The sequence below is a fragment of the Amblyraja radiata genome, chromosome 2 (genome assembly GCF_010909765.2).
Source record: "Amblyraja radiata isolate CabotCenter1 chromosome 2, sAmbRad1.1.pri, whole genome shotgun sequence".
Taxonomy (NCBI): Eukaryota; Metazoa; Chordata; class Chondrichthyes; order Rajiformes; family Rajidae; genus Amblyraja; species Amblyraja radiata.
Genome location: NC_045957.1, coordinates 27,835,361 through 27,862,526, shown reverse-complemented (window position 1 = coordinate 27,862,526; position 27,166 = coordinate 27,835,361). Strand labels below are relative to the sequence as shown.

The window sequence follows — 27,166 nt, the reverse complement described above, 5'->3', positions numbered from 1 at the left end:
TATAAATGAGAAAACAAAATGGTGTATATTTATATATGACTATATAACTATATAAATGTATATGTGTGTGTGTATTCAAGAAGGAACTGCAGATGCTGGAAAATCGAAGATAGACAAAATTGCTGGAGAAACTCAGCGGGTGCGGCAGCATCTATGGAGCGAAGGAAATAGGCAACGTTTCGGGCCGAAACCCTTCAGACTGATGTGAGGGTGGGGGGAACAGGAAAAAGAAAGGAAGAGGCGGAGACTGGACTGAGGGAGAGCTGGGAAGGGGAGGAGAAAGCAGGAATTACCTGAAATTGAAGAAGTCAATGTTGATACCGCTGGGGTGTAAACTGCCCAAGCGAAATATGAGGTGATGCTCCTCCAATTTACGGTGATCCTCACTCTGACCATGGAAGAGGATCAGGAGAGAAAGGTCTGATTCAGAATGTGAGGGGGAGTTGAAGTGCTGAGCCACCGGGAGATCAGGTTGGTTATTGCGGACCGAGCGGAGGTGTTGGGCGAAGCGATCGCCAAGCCTACGCTTGGTCTCACCGATGTAGAGCAGCTGACACCTAGAGCAGTGGATGCAATAGATGAGGTTGGAGGAGGTGCAGGTGAACCTCTGCCGCACCTGGAAAGGCTGCTTGGGTCCTTGAATTGAGTCAAGGGGGGAGGTAAAGCGACAAGTGTAGCATTTTCCTGCGGTTGCAAGGGAAAGTGCCAGGAGAGGGGGTGGTTTGGGTGGAAAGGGCCGAATTGACCAGGGAGTTACGGAGGGAGCGGTCTCTGCGGAAAGCCGACAGGGGAGGAGATGGGAAGACGTGGCCACTCGTGGGATACCATTGGTAGACAAAAAAGCTGGTAAATCAGCAGGTAAGGCAGCGAAGGAATAGACGACGTTGCGAACTGAGTGGAGGTGTTGTGCGAAGCAATCGCCAAACCTGCGCTTGGTCTCACCAATGTTGATCATATGCTGAATAATCGAACCACATTTTTGTTTGGCAGTGGAAAGAAATAATAGAAATTGTATTCATTGCAATGTGTAAAAAGAGTTAAGATACTGTATTATAATTTTGCTGCATCATTGTGGTATATATCTTGTCTTGATTGGTGAATATGTTTAGTTTGTGACTTTATTTGAAGCAGAAATAATATGTGAATGCTTCATTGAGCATAATTCCGACTGGTAACTACGCACTTCGTCCGAGCACATTATCGTACGCGTCATGCAAGCCGTCTTAAATGATCACCTAAACTGTCATTTGGCAATTTAAAAAGCTGCCAAGGTTGCCCGGCTGACAACAGAGAAAAAAAATTAAATGAGAGCCCTGCAAGGTGTATAATATTTTTGACACTGTTATAGGTCTTTCTTACATATGCTGTCACAATGCACTGTAGTCTCTAAACAACCCTTCAGTAATTTTCCTTGCCCTCCATTTCAGAATAATCGTGTTTTAAACCAATAACTCGACACCAGCACTGGCAATAAATAAATAAATACGCGCAGCTTTCCAGCCCCTTATCTCATTGGCCATGCTCGCTACAAATCGGTGTCAATCTGGTGGACCTTCTTCCTCTATTCGTGGGGATGGGGGAATCGGAGGGGCCTCACGTGGAACAGCTCTTCATCTAAATCCGGCCCTGCATCACCAGAGAAGACACCCAGCAACTGGTGATGTCCATGAATCGCAGACTTCAGGCAGTCATTGCATGCAAAGGATATGCAACAAAATACAAAACATGACTACTTTTATTTACATTACATTGCTGTGCCCCAAACATTATGTTGTCCTGAAATGGTGGAACTATGTATAAACACAGCTGTAAATTCTACATGGTGAAAACAAAATGTATAAAAATGGCCTTTATTGAAATACGACAATGTGCACCTTAACCACATGTGATTTTTTTTTAATATTAAAAACCTCAAATTGTCCAGTACAGAGGCAAATAAATAAATGATGGGTCTTTGTCCCAAACATTATGGAGCGCACTGAATACATGGGTAGATGAATACAGATGGGCGAGGGTGAAGAGTGCAGGTAATAGGGAAGGACAAGGGATGATCTAGCCAGGTCACTAGATAACAAGGGTCAGACTGACCTGATTATATTAGACTTCAGTAAGGCTTTTGATACGGTTCCCCATAAGCAGCTCCTGTACAAGCTCAACCATGTAGGAATAGACGGCAACCTCTTAAAATGGATTGAGATCTTTTTGACAAGGAGACACCAGCGAGTTCTCTTGGAGGGAGAGACGTCTATTGAAACTTCTGTGACATCAGGTTACCACACAGGACTGTTATGGGTCCATTGCTCTTCCTACTGTATATCAATGACATTCCAAATGCAGTTTCGTCCAGAGTTCGACTCTTTGCAGATGATGCCATAATGTATAGAGAGATTAAAATACCAGAAGACAGCTTGTCCTTGCAGAAAGATCTGGATGCTCTCTGAGTGCGGAAAACCTGGCAGGTGTCATTCAATACAGCCAAATGTCATACCATGCATGTCTCACACAAGATTAAACCACTTTTATCGGAATACAACATGGGTAGCCATACATTGCTTGCTGTCGACCATCACCCATATCTAGGAGTCTAATTAAGCAAAGATTTAAGTTGGGCGACGCATATTAGTCAAGTGTCAAACAAAACAAATAGAACTCTCGGCCTACTCAAAAGAAATTTTCACGCATGTAGTACATTCGTCAAAGAGAATGCCTACAAGTCCTTGGTCAGGCCCAAATTGGAGTATTGTGGAGCTGTATGGGATCCTTTCAACAACACCAACAAGATCACCCTGGAGAAAGTACAACGCCGAGCAGCCCGCTTTGTATGTAATGACTACAAGCGCAAATCAAGCGTGAATAATATGCTGACCTCTCGAATGGGATACCCTAGAGCTCCGCAGAATCAGCAATTTACAAGGAGATTCCCAAAATCACACCATCAAATCTCCCGTCATCCCAAAATACCAACTGCCATAAAACAAGACAAAATAACGGTCCCTACATCATCAACTCGCTAAATTTCAATAAACTTCAATATTCCCTTTACCCAAGGACGATGGGGATTGGAATAGGTTACCACCCAATACACGTGCTGCTCTCGATGTTAAGTCATTTAAAAAGGGGATTGAGCAACTAGATCTCCTCAACTTGGTCAAAATGGCCCACTTCAAAATTTAATCACTACTCTACTCACTCTCTGCACGAGATAACCACTGATGAGGTGTTAGTGCAGTAATCAACCAGAACCAGAACGGTTGGAAAAGGTGAACAAAAGTAGAGAGTTCCCGGATGGATTGCTAGGAGTGGAAAAGGAACATCATCTCTCCCTTATCTGGCTCCATCAATCTCAAAGGTTCAAAGGTTCATTTATTGCCACATACACCAATTGGTGTAGTGAAATTCAAGTTGCCATTGCAGCACACTAATAAGAATACAACACAATATTAAGGAGAATGTAACATAAAACATAAAAACATCCCCCCACAATGGTTCCCACTGTGAGGGAAGGCACAAAGTCCAGTTCCCATCCCCTTGTCCACCCATAGTCGGGCCTATTGTGGCCTCCGCAGTTGCCGCTACGGGGGCTGATGTTTCAGGCCCTTCTCGCCGGGTGATGGTGCTCCGGCAACGGGAGAACCCGCTCAGCGGCTTGGGAAACCTGGAACGGCCGCTTCCTTACCGGAGACCGCGGCTTCCGAAGCCGACAGGCCACGCTGGATGGAGCTCCACCACTGGCGATCCCGGCGAGAGATCCCAGGGTCCCGATGTTAAAGTCAGCGCCACCGCCACTGGCTGATCCACAGTCCCGCAGCTCCGCGATGTTTCATCGGTGGTCTCAGCTCACCGGAAACTATTTTATGGGAAAATGTCATATTGCATTATATTATGACACTTTTTCCTGCTAATTGTAATAGTTCATGAAGATCCTGTGGGGTGTAGATCAATGAGACAGGCTGTTAGATGGGTACTCAGTAATAATAAAAACCCACATTAGCAGCGTCCTTCACAACATATGGATGCCACAGACTGATTTGCAACCAATAAAGTGCTTTTGAAGTCCAGTTGCCAATTTAATATACATTATATCCCAAGTTGCCCACAATACGATTCTATAGTTGTTTTAGTTTAATTTGCTGATCCTTGTGGATTCTTGTTTCGTCAAAGGCAATTGATTAGTTCCAAGGATTGGCTAAGAGCTGGTACAATGAAAAAAATCTAGTGTTTCGGTCATTTTAAAAATGATTGGGTATACAGTCTCCCAAAAATGGGACATTCTCAACAAAAGCTAAATGTATAGTTTGTCATTTTATAGACTTTCTGAATTTGACTGGTCACTTGAACTGATTGATGTCATTAGTCGGCTAGAGCAGAAATATTGTATTCTATTGACATTTGTTCTCATATTGTTCTTGCAAATATCCGAATAGCATGAAAATAATTTGATGAGTTGAGCCAAGAACTCAAGACTGCGTACCGGAATATGCTACGGAACAAGTTATGTAGTGTTGGGTATATATATATCTGAAACATTACAGTTTCAGCAAGTAATAAAGATTAATAGAGCAAAATACCTCACAGTGAAGTGGATTAGTTCAGAAAAATTAATGCAGTAAGCAAAGTAGTTCTCTAGTTCTTTAGTAATGACCACCGGCCAGTGTAATGCAAGTAATATTTTCTAATTCATCACTTACTTTATATATCTTCCAAGATGACACCAGAGTGTGGCGTTGCCAGAGAAGGATCTACTACCATCCAATACACTTGTTTAGCTCTTCTAAATGTATTTTCTATCTGTAACTATATCCTGCATGTTCCTCTTTGTTCTACCTATTGTGTTTGAGTTTGACCTGATTGTATCTATTTATGGTATATCTTTCAGAACATAGCCTTTTCACTGTACATGGGCACATGTGACAATAATAAACATAAACCTAAATCACCGTTGCGATTCGGCAACTGCAGAAGTCAATCAGGCCAGCAAGTCCACTCCGCCATTCAATCATGGCTGATCTATCTTTCCCTCTCAACGCCATTATCCTCCCCATAACATTTGACACCCTGACTAATCAAAAATCTGTCAATCTCCGCTTTAAAAATACCCAATGACTTGGCCTCCACAGCCATCTGTGGCAATGAATTCCAAAGATTCATCGCCCTCTGACTAAAGAAATTCCTCCTTATCTACTTTCTCAAGGTACATCCTTTTATTCTGAGGCTCTGCTCTCATTCTTCTAAACTGCAGCGAGTACCAGCCCAGAGTCATTAAATGATCATCATATGTTAACCCAATCATTCCTGAGATTATTCTTGTAAACCTCCTCCGGACCATTTCCAACTCCAGTACATACCTCCTCAGATATGGGGCAGACAGATTGATCTAGGAACTAGACACAAAATGCTGGAGTAACTCAGCGGGTGAGGCAGCATCTCTGGAGAGAAGGAATGGGCGACGTTTTGGGTCGAGACCCTTCTTCAGTCCTTCAGTCTGAAGAAAGGTCTCGACCCGAAACGTCACCCATTCCTTCTCTCCAGTGATGATGCTGCCTCACCCGCTGAGTTACTCAAGCATTTTGTGTCTAACTTCAATTTAAACCAGCATCTGCAGTTCTTTCTTACACATTTTGATATAGGAACTTATTGCTGGCAGAATATGTTGGAATTAGAAATGTTAATGTACCACCTTTTTGTGATTGCCAGATGTATCAATGATCTTTATGACCAATTAAGTACTTTTGAAATGCAATGTAAGAAACATGCACAGCAAAGTGGCAAAGGCCAGATAATCTATTTTGGACGATATTAATTTGGGGGTAATTATTGGCCAGGGTACGTGAAAGTACTGCAATTGTAAATATTTCTGCAGGATTATTTAAATCTAGAACAAGGTAGACAGAAACTTGGTCTCAAGTCTCGCCTGAATGGTAGCACCTTCAATAATGTGCAAGTGGTACACCTGAGATTTTGATACTCACGAGTGGGAATAGAACTCACAACCTTTTGAATCTCCAGGTGAGCTCTGCCACTGAAATGCAGTTAAAATTACTTTTTCAGCAATCTATAAATTGCAGGATGCTTCAATTCTCTGAAGGGTAGAAAGGCATAATAATAGCGGAAGACCAGGGTATAGGTGAGTCATGAAAATGGCTCTCCATCTCTGCAATGAAAATTCCTGGAGAGCTTTTCAAATCCTGAGCAGGATGATGCTATACAAGGGAAAGTTATACTGAGTTGATATCAGCCATCAAAACATGGGGAATCAAAAGTAAAAAAAGCAGTGCTAGAGTTATAGTTTGAATGTTTTTACTTAAGCATTTCAAGCTTTTTCTTAACCTGCAGCATTGTTAGATTAAAATAAATGTAATGAGACTTTAAGACGATTTGAGATTGTAACTTTAAAGAATATTGTTTTGTAAAAATTGTTTACATTGTTTTCATTTCTGGGACCCAGTTTCTAAATTTCCTGCTATTTCATCGTGACATTAGAAAAAGCTGTTTGTCCCATTTGAGTTTATTCCAACTTTCAAGCATTCTCAAGATTCCCATTTCTTCACATCTTCCTGCCACCAGCTTTGTTCCACATGCCTATGAGCTCCCCACTCATTATTCTGCCTCACACCTACACCTGGAGGCAAATTACAGCAACCATTTATTCCACAAGCACACTTTTGGGGTGTGCGAGGAAACAGGAGCATCAGGGAAAACTTAAGCAGTCACCGGGAAAATGTGTAAACTCCATGTGGATAGTGTCCAAATGTTAACTATTGTGTATCTGTGCTGCCTGCTTTTCGAACTGTCTTTTTTAAATGATCTTTTCGATCTGCATGTTTGAAACAATCTTTGGGCATCTGTCCCACTTTTGCTTTTTTAATAAAATGTTTGGTTGAAATGTGCCGGACAATGCTCCTGTGGAATGCCTTAAGATGTTTTACTTGTTAAAGAAGCTATGTAATGCATATTATGAGAGATTTTTTAGAAGATGTTAAAAACAGGTAGTGGTTTCTAGAGAGTTTTAATATACAGCTGACATTAGAGTAGCAACAAAACTAATTATATGTAAATGATCTGGTAGTTAAGGTTCTGGTCTTGCAGGACCAAGACCATCGATCCAGGGGGAAGAGTTTGAATCCCACCATGGCAGCTGGGGGTTTAAATTTATGTTTTTTGTCATCCAGGATTTAAAGGAAAATTTAGTCTTAGTAATGATAACCATGAAACTACTGAGTGCCACGGGAACCAATTGATTCCATAATGTCTTTGAGAGAAGGAAAGCTGCCATCTGCCAATGTGATTTACAATTAATTACCCTGAACTGATTAGGGATTATCAATATATACTGGTATTGCCAGGGATGTCTGCATCAAATGAATGAAGACTTCCCCTTCCTGAAGCATTATGAGGATGTCACCAAGTTCTTGATTTTTTTATTTGTTGGGCATTTCAGTGCGAAGGGTTGAAATAGGTATAGCAGTGCAAATATGATGCTATCCTCTTTCTTTAAGATAATACTGAAACAAGGCAGAAGTTGAACCAGAATGATTTTTGTTTCCCTTGTTTTAAATAAATGTCATTGACAATGAAGAGAAACAAAAATAGGACATATGACACCACCTGCTTGCTCTACCATTCAATGAGATCATGATTGACATGTTGCTGCAGTGTCACTTTCATGTCCTGACTTAGTTTCCAGAAGCCTCTGTCTTGATTACACTCAGCAAGAGAGCCTCTAAAGCCCCCTTGGGTAGAGATTCACTACTCTTTATCTGAAGCAATTTCTTCATATCTATCCTGAATGACCCACGCATTATTTTCAGACTTGATTCTTTCCTGGTTCTAGGTAGCTCAGTCAAGGGAAGATTCATCCTGTCAAATGGACATAAAAGAACTTAGCAGATCAGGCAGCATCTCTGGAGAACATGGCTAGGTGATGCTTCGAGTCAAGGTCCTTTTTCATATCTGAAATGTCACCTACCCATGTTCTCCAGGGATGCTGCTCTACATGCAGAGATACTCCAGCACTTTGAGCCCTTTTATGGATTAACGGTAATCTGTAGTTCTTTGTTTCTACAATCATCCTGTCAAGCTCTTGGAGTTTTATACATTTTAAAGAGATTACTACTTATTCTTCTGACCTCTCAGCCCAGTCTGGTCAACCTCTCATACAAATCCATATCCAGGAACAGCCTGGTAAACCTTTGCTTCAGAGTCATACAGCACGGAAACAGGCCCTTCGGCCCAAGTTATCCATACCGACCAAGATGCCCCATCTATATTAGTACCACCTGCCTTCATTTGGCTATATCCCTCAAAAAACATTCACATCCATGTACCTGTCCAAATGTTTTTTAAATGTTGTTTATAGTACCTGCCTCAACTACCACATTTGACAGCTTCTTACATATACCCACCAGCTTCCAAGTGAGAACGTTGCCCCTCAGGTTCCTATTAAATCTTTCCTCTCACCATAAACCTGTCCTCAGGTTCCTGAGTCCCCTACTATGGGTAAAAAGACTGCATTCACCCTATTCCTCTCATGACTTTGTACACCTCTATTAGATCACCCCTCAGTCTCCTGCATTCCAAGGAATAAAGTCCTAGCCTGCGTAACCTCTCCCTATAACTCAGTCCCTCGAGTCCCGCAACATCCTCGTGGATCTTCTTTGCACTATTTCCTGCTTAATGACATCTTTCCTAGAGCAGGGTAATTAAAACTGAACACACTACTTGAACACACAACAAATGCAGCTGTACCAATGTGTTGTACGACTGTGACATAACATCCTAACTTCTGCACTCAATATCCTAACTGATGAAAGTAAACGTGCCAAAATCCTTGACTACCCTGTCTACCTGTGATGTTACTTTCAGGGAACTATGTACCTGCATTCCTAGATCCCTCTGCTCTACAACACCTGCCATCCAATGTGTAGGTCTTGCCCTGGTTTGACTTCTCTAAATGCAACTGCTTGCACTTATCTGCATTAAACTCCATTAGCCATTTTTCAGCTCACTTGTCCAGCTGATCAGCTTCAGTTCTACTCTGCTCTATTTTGCTCAGCTCTAATCTCTCAATTGCAAATATATCCTTCCTTGGGTCGAGAAACGCAACCCATGTGCAATATTCCAGATGGGTCTTACTGGATCATATATCATTGGAGGAAGACATCTCTATTTTTAGATTTAAATCCTTTTGCAATATAGATCAATGTATTTTTGTTCGTTTTACTAATTGCTTGCTCTAACTGCACATTGCAGTGTAAAAGAACGGCCGACTGTTTGAGTATTAACACTTTTTAAGCTCTCGCAATTTAAGATCTTCAGTTTTCCTCCCATTTTTGCACATTGCAGTGAATGCATGTTAACAGTGTTTTATATTTCGGCTAAGAGAATTAAAGCTGGAATTAACCGGCTGATGCAGAGATGTTATTTCTCATGAATGTAGATTCTGGAGCTCACAATTGATTGCTTTTAAAATTATTTGTGAAATTCTAATTGTGTGGGAGTAAAGACCTGTGAGCAGACAGTAAAACTGATCATTTCGTGTTGGTTTCTTTGGAAATCCTAATGGTTTGGCACACTTACTCATCTGGAATGTGAGATTGGGGGGAGTCTAGAGTATAAGCAGAATGTCGGGCAGAGTTGGCAGAGTGTGCAACTGGGGTCAAAGAACTGCATGTATAGCCAGGGTCGGGATTAAGGTCAGGAACATAGGAGGTCAGCATTGTGGGTCGGTTTGTAGCCAAAGCTAGGGATCCATACATTTCCTTCACCCTCAACTCACCAGGTTCAGATGGAAACCAAAAGTGAAATTAAGTGTATTTGGAGTGTAAAAGGAGTAGCATCCAACAATTCAGAAAATATTTCAGTACCCAGGGTGCTGGGTCATCAGAGTTCTAATGTACATGAAGATAATAATAATAATTATAATGTTTAATGTTTTAATGGGCGCCTTTCAGACATCTCAAGGACATCTTACATAGATTAATCGGAATAAAAACATATAATCGGAATAAAATAAGTAATAAAGACATCACAGAGACACAAATTAAAAACAGAATTCAATCCAAAAACAGAAAATCAAAAACACAATGTGAAGAGAGAGCAGCGGCAGCCAAAGCGCGCCAGCGTCCACTCTCTCTTCACGGCAGCCATCTAGGACACAGACTTACAGGATTACAATTAGACAAAAAAATCATCCCCCCACAGTGGATAGCACTGTGGGGGAAGGCACAATGTCCAGTCCCCACCCCAAGTTCACCCCAAAGTCAGGCCTATTGAGGCCACCGCAATTGCCTCTATGGAGGCCCGATGTCCCTGGCCGTTCTCGCCGGGTGGTCTTGCCCCGGCGTCGGGAGAGTCCTCCCGGCGGCTGGGCCACCTGGAACGGCCGTTTCCTGGATTGGAGACCGCGGCTGCCGAAGCCGACAAGGCCGCGCCGGTTTGGAACTCCCAGGCTCCCGATGTTAAAGTCGGCGCCGCCTCTCCGCACGCCGCCTCTCCGCTCCACAGACCCGCAGCCCGGAGATGTTGCTCTCGGCGGTCCAGCTCACCAGAGCTCCAGCGCGTCGCTCCGGCGCGGTGACCCAGGCAAGGCATCGCCTGCTCCACTCTGCTCCGCGATAGCGCTCCAGCGCTGTGCCGCCACCGAGGCCGAGGTGCTGGGCGGTCCCCGCCAGGAAACGGCGCTCCAAGCCCGCTGGTAGGCCACGAGGATGGGTCGACGGGCAGCCCGGAGAAAAAGCTGCCACACCGACCAGGTAGGGACCTAGAAATAAAGTTTACACCTACCCCCCACATTAAAAAGTCCATATCCCCTACAAACAAAAAACAGGACTCACTAAGAACTGTAAAAAAAAACGAATTAAAACGGATGGCTGCTGGCTAGCAGCCGTTCACCAAGATGGCTCCTCCTCCTGATCACAAGCATCAACAAATTCTTCAGATAAAACAAAAATCTCTGTTAAAAAAACATTGTTTGCTGCTCCTTTCCTGATGCTGGCTTCTTAAACACGATAACAAAACATCGGATTTCTGTTGCAGAGACTTTTTTCTGATTGTATCCACAAGTAAAATGCACGTATAAATGTATTTGTTCTTTAATTTTCTGCCCTATGTCTAGTGAAGTATCATCATGCTTACAGACTTTGTGTGCCTCTTGTTATGGCAGTGAATTGGAAACAGGCTAGGATCCACTGGGCTGCAAAGCAAGCCACATTGACAAATGATGCCTTCATTCAGTTGGCCATTGAGCGAGCTTAATATTTTGTTTTGTCTGCTCACACATTTTCTGGCACTTGCTTTCCAGCTTTTGGTTGAATGTTTATATTGATAGATCAATGCCATTCTTTTGCCATCTGTTATGATTGGATAAGCATGTGCGTGGCTCGGAATACCACTTGCGATTGTAAGTTACTTTGATTAAAATGGAGCATCCCAGCCAAATTAGGTATCAGTGCCAAATGTTTTACTCGCTAATGAAACCAGTAGATGTCTGATAATACATCGTGGCCAAATCGGTCAAAATACGTGTTTGTTTTTGGGTATCATATGTCTGGAAAGGTCAGCATTGGAAGTGATGCAGCACAGATTAATTAGAAGGTTTAAGTAATGAAGCATGTCTTTCCTTTGACTTCAGATGATTGAATAATTTCTTCCTGTGCATAATGATTTGAGCCATAAAGAAGCTTGAAGATCACAAACATCAACAAATTTGTTGTTTTTTTTTACCATATTACCACATTCAATATATTTTGCAATTATAAAATATAAGATATTGAATCTGAGGAATAATTTGTATTTTAAAAGTATAATGTAACCCACTTTAAATTCAATTCTTTAATTGCTAGATCATGAGGAAAAGGAAAATTCAAATGGTTGTTCCTAATTTGTAGAATGTTAGGGTCTGTACAATTTTTAATGTTTAGATACTGTGTCTGCGTAGGAGCGACTTGATTTGGGATTAAAAAAAATACTTTGACACCTTATTTTGTTTATTTAGAGTATTTGGAAAAAAGGAAACCGTAACGTTGCATTTACTGTTTCCTTTTCATTTCTGTGATGTGGGTTTAATCTAATAATGGAAGATATTTTTTAATTTCACCACGCTGACAGTGTTGCGTTTCACGGAAGCCGAGTCCTCATAAGGTCGTACAGATGTTCTAGATGTTGCTGGAATGTTACTTTGGGTGGAATTCTATGCTAACTCTGGCCAGTAGTGTTTATCCAGGAGTGGCTTCCCAGTTTGATTGTGTTTAACTATGAGCCACTTTAATCAAACAATGGGATTTCAGGATGACGTATGTGAATAAGCCACTTGTCATGCAAAGGTTATGTGGCAGATGTAAACACTGCTCTTTAAATTTTAACTTGATTCTTTTCAATTGTGATTCAATAGACAATAGACAATAGGTGCAGGAGTAGGCCATTCGGCCCTTCGAGCCAGCAACGCCATTCAATGTGATCATGGCTGATCATCCACAATCAGTACTCCGTTCCTGCCTTCTCCCCATATCCCCTGACTCCGCTATTTTGAAGAGCCCTATCTAGCTCTCTCTTGAAAGTATCCAGAGAACCGGCCTCCACGGCCCTCTGAGGCAGAGAATTCCACAGACTCACCACTCTCTGTGAGAAAAAGTGTTTCCTCGTCTCCGTTCGAAATGGCTTACTCCTTATTCTTAAACTGTGGCCCCTGGTTCTGGACTCCCCCAACATCAGGAACATGTTTCCTGCCTCTAGCATGTCCAAGCCCTTAACAATCTTATATGTTTCAATGTGATCTCCTCTCATCCTTCTAAACTCCAGAGTGTACAAGCCCAGCTGCTCCATTCTCTCAGCATATGACAGTCCCGCCATCCCGGGAATTAACCTTGTAAACCAACGCTGCACTCCCTCAATAGCAAGAATGTCCTTCCTCAAATTAGGGGATCAAAACTGCGCACAATGCTCCAGGTGTGGTCTCACTAGAGCTCTGTACAACTGCAGAAAGACCTCTTTGCTCCTATATTCGATTCCTCCTGTTATAAAGGGCAACATGCCATTCGCTTTCTTCACTGCCTGCTGTACCTGCATGCTTACTTTCATAGACTGATGTACAAGGACCCCCAGATCCCGTTATACTTCCCCTTTTCCCAACTTTCAATCATTCAAAAGATCAAAATCAACTCAGATTTCAAATGTATGCATAAAAATAACAATTAAATGAATTGTTGCCTCATTCGTTTCCTCCAAAAGCATGTTTTCAGGATGATTTAATACTGTGCTTGGATGGTTAATCTTGATGCAAGTTTTATTTCACATTAATGCCTTATAACCTTGATAATGGGATTTCATTTTTTTTTAAATCCCACATTCGAAAAACGCTTTGAAAGTCAATGTAGAATTCAGAAGTAACATTATCAGAAGTTTCTGGAGTTTAAAAAAACACAGTACTGGAGAAACTCAACAGGCCAGACAATACTGCTCGAATTCTTTGAGGAAGTAACAACCCGGGTGGATAAAGGGGAACCGGTGGATGTGGTATACTTGGACTTCCAAAAGGCTTTTGACAAGGTGCCACATAAGAGACTATTGCTAAAAATAAAAAATTATGGGATTGGGGGTAATATATTAGCATGGGTAGAGGATTGGCTAACGAATAGGAAGCAGAGAGTGGGGATAAATGGTTCATACTCGGGATGGCAACCGGTAACTAGCGGGGTTCCGCAAGGGTCGGTGCTGGGACCCCAGTTGTTCACAATTTATATAAATGATTTGGAGGAGGGAACCAAGTGTAATATATCAAAATTTGCGGACGATACGAAAATGGGAGGGAAAGTAGGGGATGAGGAGGATAGGAAGAGTCTGCAAAAGGATATAGATAAGCTAGGTGAGTGGGCAACAACTTGGCAGATGAAATTTAATACTAATAAATGTGAAGTCATTCACTTTGGGGGAAAAAAATGATAGGGCAAGTTATTTTCTACATGAGGAGGAGCTGCGTTGTAATGCAACGCAAAGGGATCTAGGGGTATTAGTACATGAATCACTAAAAGTCAGTATGCAGGTGCAGCAAGCAATCAGGAAGGCCAATGGAGTTTTGGCCTTTATTGCTAGGGGGATTGAGTATAAAAACACGGAGGTCTTGCTGCAGCTGTACACGGTATTAGTGAGACCACATTTGGAATACTGTGTACAGTTCTGGGGTCCATACTTAAGAAAGGATGTACTAGCCCTGGAGGCAGTGCAGCGAAGGTTTACAAGATTAATTCCTGCAATGAGGGGATTGACATATGAGGAAAGGTTAAGTAAGCTGGGACTCTACTCTTTGGAGTTTAGAAGAATGAGAGGCGATCTCATTGAAACGTATAAGATCGTGAGGGGCCTTGATCGGGTGGATGCACCGAGGATGTTCCCAATGATCGGGGAGGCTAGAACTAGGGGACATAGTTGCAGAGTGAGGGGGGGCTCTTTTAAAACTGAGATGAGGAAGAACTTCTTCACCCAGAGGGTGGTTAGTTTGTGGAATTCCCTGCCCCAGGGAGCAGTGGAAGCAGAAACGTTAAATATATTTAAGTCAAAAATAGATGGTTTTTTAGCTGCCAAGGGGATAAGGGGCTACGGGGAGAGGGCAGGGATATGGACCTAGGTATGGTTAGTATAGTAGACCTGAGTGATCTCCTGGACAAGTGTCGATCGCCTGGATTGGGGTCGGAGAGGAATTTCCCGGATTTTTTTCCCGAATTGGACCTGGGTTTTTATCCGTTTTTTTGCCTCCCCCAGGAGATCACGCGGTTCTTGGGGTGGAGAGGGGTGATAGCGGTATAAAGGGGAGGGTAGTGTCTTGTGTTCTGTGTCTTGTGTCTACTGTTTGTGGGTAAGTGTGTCTGTTTAGTGTTCAGCCATGAGTGAATGGCGGTGCGGGCTCGACGGACCTGGTGGTCTACTCTCGCACCTACTTTCTATGATTCTATGATTCTATATGTGGAGTAATGGACAGAAACAGAGATTGTTTTGGGTTGAGATCCTTCTTCAGACCAATGAAGTAGAAGGGAGCAAACTGGATAAGAGAGGTTGGGGTGAACCCTAGCCTGGCAGGTGATAGGTGGATACTCTGGTGAGGAGGGGTAATTAGTAGATAAATGAAGATAGTGACAAAGAATAGATGAGCGTGACAAAAGGTTCTTGGATAAAGAAGGAAGAGAAGTGGAATTGAAAGCCGGAGGGAGGGAGGGAGGGAGGGAGGGAGGGAGGGAGTGAGGGATACAGGTGTGTGTAGTTTTTTTTTTTAAGGAAAGCATGTTATTTGAATTGGGAGATAATATTAATCTTAAGGATGCCCGCAGGCATTTGGCTGCCCTTGTGTTTTTATCTCACCAAGTAAGTAGGTACTTTTTGGACAGCAAACGATATTAGTGCTTTATTGCAAGGGGAAATTATAACACTTATTATTTCAGTACTATAACATTTAAAAGACATTTGGACAGGTACATGCCTAGGGTACATCCACCTCTGGGGGTGCCGCATGAAGGCAGCCTCTGCCTACAGTCTGTTGTCTTTCTACCTTTTTAAAATTTTTGTTTGTTTAAAGTATGTTTTGGAGGTTTTTTTTTAGTATTTTATGTGGGGAAGGGGGGTAAGGTAAGGGGGAGATCGTTTCCCAGGCACTTCCTGGCGAGGATGCGACTATTCTCCGAGTCGCGTCATCGCCTCCCTCCTCGCGGCCTACCAACTGGATTGGCGCGGCCTTTCCTGCCGGAGACCGGACCCAGAGCTTCAGCAGCAGTGGAGCAGCGCTGGATACATCGTGGAGTGGGCGATGCCTTACCTGGGATCGCCGTTTGAAGCTCCGGAGTATTGAGCCTGCTGCATCAACATCGCGGAGCTGTGGTTTGCAGACGTCCCACCAACATCACGGAGTCCTGGGACCATTTGCCGAGGGCCGCCAGCGTTGAATCTCCGCCCAGCTTGGCCTGTGGACTTCGGGAGCCGCGGACTCCGGTAGGAAGTGGCCTATTCTGAGGTCCAAGCCGCTGAGGATGTTCTTCCGTACCGACGTCGGAGTTCCATCATCCCAGCGAGAGGGCCTGGACATCGGGCCGCCAGCAGCGGCGACTGCGGGGGGCTCGGGAGGCTGAACTTTGGTGCCTTCCCTCACAGTGGGAAACTTTGATACCGCTGTGTGGGGATGTTTATGTTATAGACTATCGTGTTCTGTGTTCTTATTTTTTTTAAATTTTATTCCTAATGCTGTATGGTGAAAAAAGCATTTCTTTGTCTCTACATGTACTCTGCACAATGACAGTAAAGTTGAATCAAATCAAATCAAATGGTTTAGAGGAATATGGGCCAAACATGGGCAGGTGGGACAAGTGTAGATGGGGCATCTTGGCCGGAATGGATATGGTAGGCCGAAGGGCCTGTTTGCGTATTGTATGACCCTATGACTCAAGTAAGGAGGCTAAACATTCGTTATATAGGGCATTCGTGAGACCAGTTAAGTAATGCATATTGTATTGGTTTCCATTATTTATGAAGGAATGTAAATACTTTGGGAGCATTCAGAGAAGGTTTATTTCAACTAGGATGGGATATTTCGTGAGGAAAGATTGCACACGATAGTTTTGTTTCTACTTCAGCTCGGAAGAGTGAGAGATTGCTTAAAATGCAATTGATAGATTCTTGATAAACAACTGGATAATGGTTATGAATATTCAAAATGCAGAGTTGATATTATAATCAAATCATCTGTGTTCTCACTGAAGGGCAGAACAGGCTTGGAGGGTTGCTTGACGTACTTAATTTGGAAGTACGTTTAGGCTCATGAATTGGAATTCTCTACCTGGAGAGCAGTGGAGACCAAATATTACCAGGGACTACACTGAGAGGTTGATGGATTTGGAGAACTGGCAGGAGAGAGGAATGGAAGCCTAGATTAGATGAATCATAATCTTATTAAATTGCAACCTGGCAGAGGGCCAAATAGTCTACTTAGACCACTTAACTTTACAATCTATTTCCCATCATCCACAAATGTGTACTTAACAGAAGTCACCAGATTATATAATGTTGAGAATATCTTTGTTTCATTTTTCTCTGCAAGTAACAGAAGTCTATTGCTCCATCTACAATACATAAATGCCTTTAGTTATAATTGAAAATTAAGTGTTAATGAGTGTATCTGCAGTTTTTGGTACACAGCCTTTTATGTATGTACTTCTGTATAAGCCCTGCATGTGAGTCATCTGATACAAAATCTCTTTACCTTGGACAACTGAATGCAGGTGAAAGCCAATCTGCTCCAACATAGTGACATTCATGTGGCCTTCACCTCCTGTTTCAGGTTCCAATTACTGCATCAGATAACCCAGTTAAGACTGTTGAAGAGATGTGATGCTATTGGGTAGACTGCAGTATTTTTCCATGGATTCATTCTAGCAAATAATTAAATGGGCTTGTAAAAGAATAGTTAAATAATAGCCAAGGTTGCCCATTCTCACAAATGAGAGTCCAGCTGTGACGATTTGAGGAAAATTTGTCACGATTGCTTTTCTTCTGAATCAAGTAATAAAGTGCCAGTCTTGGATCTTCGCAGAACCTCAGAACTGACAAGAATATTATTTCTGGTGTAGTTTGAATATCACTGAGGAATCAGATTGGGTTTTATCTGTAATGTGTTCTTACCAAAATTATTTTGTTAGATGACCTGAATAGGGATCTCAAATGTTCCAGTTTTGACATCTGTCCTATTAATAGCAATATTTCTTAGCCTCCTTTTATGCAGTGTAAATGTTCTTGTTCTACGAGCATACATTGAGTCACTTCAAGATTATTGTGTGGTTAATTCAACGTTCGTATATTTAAAAAAAAGACGAATATAAATTCATCTTAGTTCTGTATGCTCTCTTAATGAGGTATAAAACCCGGTTTGGCAAATTAGCTAGAAAACGTTATATAAAATAACTTCCGGGTGTTTTTGCATTCAGAATGCGATTGGATTAACCATCGCTGTGCCTACGATTGCCAGAAGTGTTTCAGGACAGATTTTGCATGGCAGTTTAAATGCCATTATGACAGAGAAAACAAATTCTGACTTTTAAATTGATGAGATGTATTTTCATCTCAACTTTGTTAAAACAGGCACTTAATTAATCCAGTGATGTTGTTGAAGGTGTAAAAGTTGGGCTAGATATAATTTTTTCCCCCCTGAATTTTAGTTGTGCAAGGTTTAAATCATTATGTGGGTTTGATAAACATTTACATTTGGTATTTGTCATTTGCTTGTGTTTGAGATCCTTCCGACTGTTAGCAGAATTTGGGACTGGTTGCTTTGTTTTGGGCTGGTATATCTTTTATCGTTTGGCTTTATTACTCCTTGGAAAGTATCTTTTCAAAACCACAACCTCTGCCAGCTAGTACAAGGGCAAGAAAAATTTGAGAACTCCACCACCTGGAAGTTGTCCACCAAGCCACACGCCATCCTGACTTGGAAATATTTTGCCATTCTTCACCGACGCTGGATCAAACTCCTGTAACTCTCCTGAAAATCATTGTAGTTATAACCACATGTCAAGGACTGTCGCAGTCCATGAACGCACCACTTTCTCAAAGACAATTATGGAGGGCAAATAATTGTTGGCTCAGCCTGTTAAACCCTCATCCCTTGAAAGAATAAAATCAAAATTCTCATGACCTATATGTGCAATGTTGTTTAATAACTGACAAATGCCACACCCTCTAAAGCAAAAGAAAAATACTTTAATTAGATGTAAAATATTGTGCATGTCTTTCAAATTTCATGTATCGAATAAATTGAAATCATTTGTGCATTTAATTCTCGATAATGCTTAATTCTTTAATGTAATAGTACTGGAAAAGCTGGACCCAACCCATGTCTGATGTTAAAGCCAGCTAATGATTATTTAATTATATTTTAACCTATTTAATATCTGTTTTCTGTGGATAATTGCATATCATTCAACCAATTTAAAACAAACATTTGGCTGTAATAATAATAATAATAATAATAATAAACACTTTATTGATCCCCTCAGGGAAATTCAGATGTCCAGAAGCCCCCAACCAACAAACCCACAGATTCAAAACGAACGCAGACAGAAAATACATAGAATACAATGTGGACACTACCTGAGAGCAATAAATACTTAAAAAGACCAATAATTAACAATTAAAAATTAAAAATTGCAAAATGCATCCCCCTACAGCCTAGCGGTCCGAATTATAAAATCTAATGGCTGCAGGGTTGAAGGATCTCCTGAACCGCTCCGTTCTATAAGGCAGGGAGAGGAGCCGGTTGTTGTTCCGAGTGCTCTTTTGACTCTCCAGAATTATATGGAGGGGATGCCCGGGGTTTTTCAGGATGACCTGCACCTTGTGCCTCATACGCCTCTCAAGCACATCCATCCCAGAGTCTACTCTCCCCTCCAGCACTCAGCTAGCTCGTTTAACCAGTTTGACCAGCTTCTTGTTGTTTTTTGCACTAATGCTGTTGCTCCAACAGACAACAGCGTAGAAAATAACACTTGCAACCACAGTGTTGTAAAACATGTGCAGCATATCATTACACACATTGAAGGATTTGAGCCTTCTGAGGAAAAAGAGTCTGCTCTGGCCTTTTTTGTAGAGGGAGTCAGTTGACAGACCAGTCCAGTTTGTTATCAAGGTGCACTCCAAGGTATTTATATGTCTGCACCACCTCAATGTCAGCCCCTGCAGCGTTGACCGGCTGAAGGGGGAGCTTGGACCTGCCAAAGTTAACCACCATCTCTTTAGTCTTAGTTGTGTTCAGGATGAGACAGTTCTCTTCACTCCAAGCAAAAAAGGAACTAGTCAAGTTCCTGTATTCCTCCTCCTGCCCGTTCCTTACACATGCCACAATCGCTGTATCATCTGAATATTTCTGTACGTGGCATGTGTCAGACTTATAGTTAAAGTCTGCTGTATACAGGGTGAAGAGGAACGGGGCCAGAACCGTTCCCTGTGGGGCTCCAACATTGCACACCACCGTGCCAGAGACACTGTCCCCCAGCTTGACAAACTGTGGTCGACCCGTCAGGTAGTCGTATATCCAGGAGATAAATGTGGAATCCACCCCCATCTTCTTAAGCTTGTCATTCAGAAGCTTGGTGGTTGGATGGTGTTGAACGCACTTGAGAAGTCGAAGAACATAATCCTCACATAGCCATCGGGTTTGTCCAAAAAGGAGTAGATCCGGTGCAGCATGTAGAGGACTGCGTCATCCACCCCAATGTTCTCCTGGTATGCAAACTGTAGTGGGTCGAGTGCGTGCTGGACTTGTGGTCTCAGGAGACGAATGAGTAGCCGCTCCATTGTTTTCATGATATGTGATGTAAGGGCCACCGGTCTGTAGTCGTTGATCTCGGTCGGCCGCCCTGCTTTGGGAACCGGAACGAGACATGATGTTTTCCACAGACCTGGTACCCTCCCTGACTGGAGGCTCAGGTTGAAAATGGTCTGGAGCGGCTCCGCCAGCTGAGCCGCACAGTCTTTTAGTAGCCTGGGACATACACCATCAGGGCCAGCTGCTTTACCAGGGCGCAACCTCCTCAGCTCAGCTCTCACCTCGTCCGCCGTGAAGAACAGTTGAGGAGATGCCGGCATAGGAGGTGCTGCAGCTGTGGTGTTGGGGGGGCTGCCTCGTGGAGGTGATGGTGGGGGAGAGGCTGCACCTGTAGAGGTGGGAGGGGATACCAGATCAAACCTGTTATAGAACAGGTTAAACTCATTGGCCTTATCCACGTCTCCTGACGGCTGGCTTCTCTTCTCCTTGAAGCCAGTGATGGTCTTCATTCCTCTCCACATCTCTTTGATGTTGTTGTACTGCAGTTTCTTCTCCAGCTTCCTTTTATAGTCCCCTTTTGCCTGCTTCATACTCCTTTTCAAGTGGTGCTGTACCCTCTTGAATTTTTCCCGATCACCAACCTTGAAAGCCTCCTTTTTCTCGTTTAGGAGGCTCTTGATGTTGCTTGTAATCCAAGGTTTGTTATTGGGAAAGCAACAAACAGTTCTTACTGGCACAACAACATCCCTACAGAAGTTGATGTAGTCCGTTATGCATCCAGCCATCCTGTCGATGTCCATACAGCTGTTTAATTCCTGTGGCTCCATCAGTATGTCCCAGTCTGTGCATTGAAAGCAGTCCCTCAGTGATTCACTGGCCTCTGGTGTCCACTTTCTGAAAGACCTGGTGGTTGTAGGCTGTCTCAGTACACAGGGTTTGTAAGAAGGCCTTAGATAAACCAGGTTGTGATCTGATTTGCCAAGCGGTGGAAAGGCTAAGACACTATAGGCCTCCTTGACATTGACATAGCACGAGTCCAGTGTCTTATTGTGCCTTGTGGGACAGTCAACATACTGTGAGAAGCCTGACAAGTGGGGGCTGATGTTCACATGATTGAAGTCCCCTGATAAGGCAATGAATACGTCCGGGTGTCGGGTCTGTAATCTCGCGACAGTCTCTTGGATGACGTCACATGCGACTACAGGCTCCGCTCGAGGAGGAATGTAAACAATAATGGCGACGATGTGGGAGAACTCCCTCGGTACATAATAAGGTCTCAGTCCAACCGCCAGGAGCTCAATATCCCGACAACAGATCTTATCTTTCACAGTTATGTGACCTGGATTACACCATCTATTGTTCACAAGCAGAGCAAGTCCCCCACCTTTGATCTTCCCACTCGCCTTCGGGTCTCTATCTGCTCGTACCGTAGTGAAGCCGGGGAGATCCACACAGGAATCCGGGATGATGTCCATCAGCCACGTCTCGGTAAAACACATGAGACTGCACTCACGGTAGACCCGTTGGTTCTTCATAAGGGCCTCCAACTCCTCACACTTGTTAGGGAATGAGTTGACGTTCCCCATAAGGATCGATGGCAGAAACGGCTTGTATCTCCACCTCCAGGCCCTTAGCCTGGCACCTGCACGGCAACCACGGAACGGCTTCTTCAGCTCAGACGGAATATGGTGTTTTATTCCGTAAGCTGTCCGTCGCCACATAAGGAGTTCATCCCTCCTATACGCGACTCTACACATGCTGTGTAAAAATTACTGCACAGCAGCAGCGGCAGCAGCCAACGCACAAAACACACTAAAGCACTAAAGCACTAAACAAAACTCTGAGCTACAAGGACTTGTATCCAAGTCCTTGTCCTTGTCCTTCACAAAAACTAAACAAAACTAAATAAAACACTAAACAAAACACACTAAAACGCTAAAACACTAAAACAAAACTCGTAGCTACAAGGACTTGCTGCCTCTCAGTTCGGCGCATGCGTACTCGATGTTAGTTGCGTTTGTTAACTAGATTTCATTGCAACTTCCTGATTAAGCCCAGAAGATTTTGATCTCCATTCCTTCCATTGGTTTCCCAATGTTGCCTGGGGTAAAAAAGGAAATTGTGGAGCTGGCATCACATTCAGGAATGTCTTGTCTGCATGATGTAAAAAGCCTCTCAATTGAACGTCTTGTCTGACAATCCAGTTAATGGTCTACGGAGGTGACTCCTCAACGAGCTTAATAGGCAGGTGGACATATTTCATGGTCAGGTTCCCATGGCCATAATTGCACTTTGGGTCATCTAGTATTTTGCAAGTTGTCACAACCTCCATCTCTTGTGAGGTTTTCGATGAGCGATGTCCTCCAGTATAGATGAGGCCAATGATTACCCCCTGTAGTGTCAACAATGAAGTATTCTTGCATTGGTATGTCTAAATGACCCTTCCACCAGGCAAATGGGTTTGTCCTTAAATCGCAGGTATTGGGTGCTGTTTCTCAGAATAGTTGTAATGATTTTAAACAGCTTTATGATGCTTTTTCCAGGCTTCAGGCAGTGTTAACGATGGCTAGTTTAGTTTAGCTATACAGCACGGAATCAGGCCCTTGGGCCCACTGACTCCACACTGGACCACTGGTTACCTGTTCACACTAGTTCTAGGTTACCCCACTTTCACATCTATTCCTTACACACTCAGGGGCAATTTATAGAGGCCAATTAACTCACAAATCTGCACGTCTTTGGGGTGTGAGAGGAAACCTGGCGTAAACCCACACAGTCACAGGGAGAATTTGCAAACTCCACACAGGCTTTCACATAGTCATGATCAAACCTATGTCTCTGGTGCTGTGAGGCAGTAGCTCTACCAGCTGCGCTGCCATGCCGCCCTAGTTATGAGTCTGGATCAGGAACATCAAAACATGGTTTACATCCCTTCCAGCAAGCATCACATAGAGTGTGTCTTAAATATACCATCTTGTCCAAACATGATATAGCCCAAGAAATCTTCCCATGATTATTGGTGGGCGAGATCATAAACAATAACTATTATCTAGATAAAGAAAAAGATGAAGGCTGGAAATTCTTTGACAAATTACTCTCTTCCCATTGACCCAAAAATCTTCTATCATCTAAAAATCTCCACTCAACATTGTGATTGTATTAACCACTTGTCTGATTGTTGCTGTTGCAATAAAATCTGAAGCTTGATGTTATCCATGGTAAAATAATTCTACGGTAGATGGTGCTGCTGCCAGTGAACCCGATATCTGTTCCTTCAAGTACCATCACATGTGTGAGTAGAGGTTGTGCAATTCGGGTGTTACCCGCAGCGATTGGCAACATGTTCTTCCTCTAAAAGCTTACCGTTAAGAAAAAGATGGGTCACACTGTTGTGAAGAAGCACAGGTGACTGTTTTCCTTTAATTTGCACAGCATCATGGCTATTTCATCATGATTGTATCAAAAGCCTGGGCCTCTCTGGTCACAAACAGCATTGGCTCAAGGATTAAAATCATACATACATACATATACACCACAGCATCTTGAAGTCTCTGTAAAGCACTCACTAATCAGCTACCTTCTATAATCACATGAACTTCAAACTGACTCAACTGCTTGTTTTAACAGATCCACTGGTAATCCATTGCTCAAAAGTGAAATATTTTGGATGGATAAGAAATACTGCATATTACTGGGATTGACAACTAAAATAGTGACTGAATTTAAAATGTTGCATTGATGGTTGTGGTGCACAATCTCTGAAGTGAACCAATAGAGTTCTTTATGTTACAGAAAGATGGTTTTGTTAGCAGTTCGTGTATCAATCAGTTGCTGGTCAAAGGCAACCACACTTGATCTGTGCTATTTTATTTGGGTTAAAATAGCCAGACAAATACGGATACTTGGGATTTAGCAACTGGATTTGATGCTTAGTTTTCAGTGTTAGTCATTGTTTTCTAATTCCAAATTTTATTCTTTCATCTCCTTAGAATGTCATCAGAGGACAAAAGTGTGGAGGCATCTGACCTAGGACCGCCACCTCTTTCTGTCGCCCTCGCGGCTGTTCCTGTTGGCAGCCCTGTAAATAATGACAAACGGCCACGGGGCCGACCTCGCAAAGATGGCACAACTCCTCTACAGAAGAAAAAGAAGTAAGTGTTATTTGAAAATTTGTAAATTAAGTTGCATTGGTTGTGTTCAGATGTTACCAAGCAGCTACTGTACTCCGTATGATGGTTCTCCGAAATCTGCATCTGATATCTTGAGATTTGCTAATGCCTAAAACGCATCAGCTTTCAGGAACACTGTTTTATTTTAAACCCGTTTGGTTTGTGTACTTGGTTCATGGAACAGATGGCCTGGCATGGTTAGGATAATATATTTGATGCTCCCTCAACATCTTTATTGTTTTTGGAAATACAATGATCTTCTGCTACAAAGCCTTTTCTCTTTGCGGCATGTTAAAATCGGCATGGTTTTGAATCTTGTCTGAATTCAAATGTATGTGGACTACTAACTATTTTAATAGGTCAGTTTAAGATTACTTTCTATCAGATGAAGGTGCAAGCCAGAAATGTGAAAGAACTTCAATTGCCTGGATAAGTGTAACTCCAGTAGCACTCAAACGTAACACCCTCCTGGACAAAACAGCCGATTATTGATATCTCATCCACCACTGTAAACATTGACTCTGTCTACCAGGCATGAGGTGTGCATCATTTGTTTCCCCAAGATATATGTAATATTTACACTTAGCATTATGTAAATATCCTCTAATTTCACCCTTGTCACTCATTTAGTACAGTGCTTACATATAATCCAAAAAATAATATTTAAAGCGGTTGACTAATTTCAGCATTTTTTTTCATCCACTCAAATTGTTCTAATTATGCCATCACTAGTACCAGAAATGCATTCATTTGTAGTAATGCATTCACTCACAAAACCAAAACATTTGGCTGAGTGTTTTTTAAGCAGTTGGAGTGGAAGCTGTCTGAAATATCTACACTTGCCATTCGGAAAATTCTTCTTAAATTTAAGACGGAAAGTCTTTTATGTAAACTTCCTCCAAATTAATGTAGAAATGCAAAATAATCATAGATGCTGGAAATCTGAAATAAATGTTGGGAAGGTGTGGCAGAATCTGTTCAAATTTGTGGCGTTCATCATCGTTCATTCCCTCCAAGCTGGCTGCCAAGCTCACAGAATTGGTTTTCTGCACATCCCATCTTCGCCTTACTCATCAACAGACCACAATCTGTTCATGATCAATGAAACCATCATCAATGAAGCACCTCCAAGGTGTGTGCTCAGCCCCTGCTCGACTCACTGTATGCTGACAACTAAGTAGCCGGACGCAGTTCGAACTCTATCTTGAAGTTCGCTGACGACATCATCACTGTTGGACGAATTACAGATGACGATGAGTCAGAATATAGGAGAGAGATCGATCAACTGAATAAATGGTGCCAGACCAACAACCTCACTCTTAATGTCAATAAGACCAAGGGACTGATTGTGGGTATTGGAAGAGCAAGGACAGGGACCCAAAAACCTGTCTTCATTGACGAGACGCTAGTGTGGAGTCAAAAGCTTCAAACTCATGGGAATGCATGTCTCTGAAGGTCTATCCTGGACCCAGCACATTGATGCAATTATAAAGATAGCCCATCTCCACTTCCTGGGAAGATTGAGGAGATTTGGTATGTCAACGAATACTCTTAAACTTGTACAGGTGTGCAGTGGAGAGAATATTGACTGCATCATGGCTTGGTTTGCCAACTTGAATGGCAAGGGATGAAAAAGATTGCAAAAAGTGGTGAATACTGCCCAGTCTATCACGGATACTGACCTCCCCACCATCGAAGGTATCTACAAGAGTCGCTGCCTCAAAAAAGGCAGCAAGAACTATCATAGACCCACTCCACCCTGGCCACACATTCATGTCATCGGGAGTATGGTATGGGAGCCTGTAAACTGGAACATCCAGGTTCAGGAGCAGCTTCTTGCCTACAACCACCAGGCTATTAAACACTACAACCTCCAAATAGGATCCAAGCTACATACTCGGGGGCATTATTTTTGACTTTGCACTATTATTGCTTTTGTTTTTAAATTTTGTTTATTTGGTGTTTTACAGAGTATTATGTTTACATATCTGTGGTGTTGCTGCAAGTAAGAATTTCATTGTTCCGTTTTGGGACATTTGACAATAAACACTCTTGAAATGAAAATTGACTTAATGTTTCCGGTCTTTCTACCAAAAAACTGCTAACTTGAAATGTTACCTAATTTTCCATCTCTAGAGCTGCTGCCTGATCTGTTGAGTATTTCTTGATTTTCCTTATTATTGTGGTTTATAAGTCTGGCTGAAATTAACTTCTTAATTGCATTCCTAACTCAAACTATGATTAGAAATTTGTTTTGACATCCTATTAATGTTTTGTTGGGCAGTCTGTCTGCAAATATATAGTGTGGGTAAGAGGGAGGTGGTCAAAATGGGATCTGAGAGGTAAATATTTCACGGGGGAAAACTGGAATGAGTTGCCAGAGGAAGTGATGGAGGTAGAATGGTAACAATGGTTAAGACATTTGGAAAAGTACATGAATGAGCAAAGCATAGAGCGATATAAAATTAATGCAGGGAAGTGCGATTGATGTAGATAGGTATGATTGTTGGCATAGATGCAGTGGGACGAAGCACCTGTTAATATGCTGTACAACTCAACTAAGACTGGAAAATTGAGTATTGTTAGGAAAAGAACCAAGGTTCGTGTGATCTCGTAACTTTATTTGGAAAATAAAATGAACAATTACAGTCTCAGTGTAGAGAAATCAAGAACCAGATGATATACAGTGGCTTGCAAAAGTTTGTCA

General features: G+C 42.5%; 1 protein-coding gene across 17 annotated transcripts in view; it reads left to right on the top strand.

The window, feature by feature from the left end:
• kmt2c (lysine methyltransferase 2C) overlaps positions 1 to 27,166 on the top strand; it is a 394,622-nt gene that overhangs the window by 48,833 nt on the left and 318,623 nt on the right. For all 17 annotated transcript variants that reach the window (XM_033044025.1, XM_033044050.1, XM_033044059.1 and 14 more), the window contains one exon: positions 24,280 to 24,441. In XM_033044025.1, the coding sequence (XP_032899916.1) occupies positions 24,281 to 24,441 (161 nt within the window). In that variant the 5' untranslated portion in view covers position 24,280. The remainder of the gene's footprint in view (positions 1 to 24,279; positions 24,442 to 27,166) is intronic.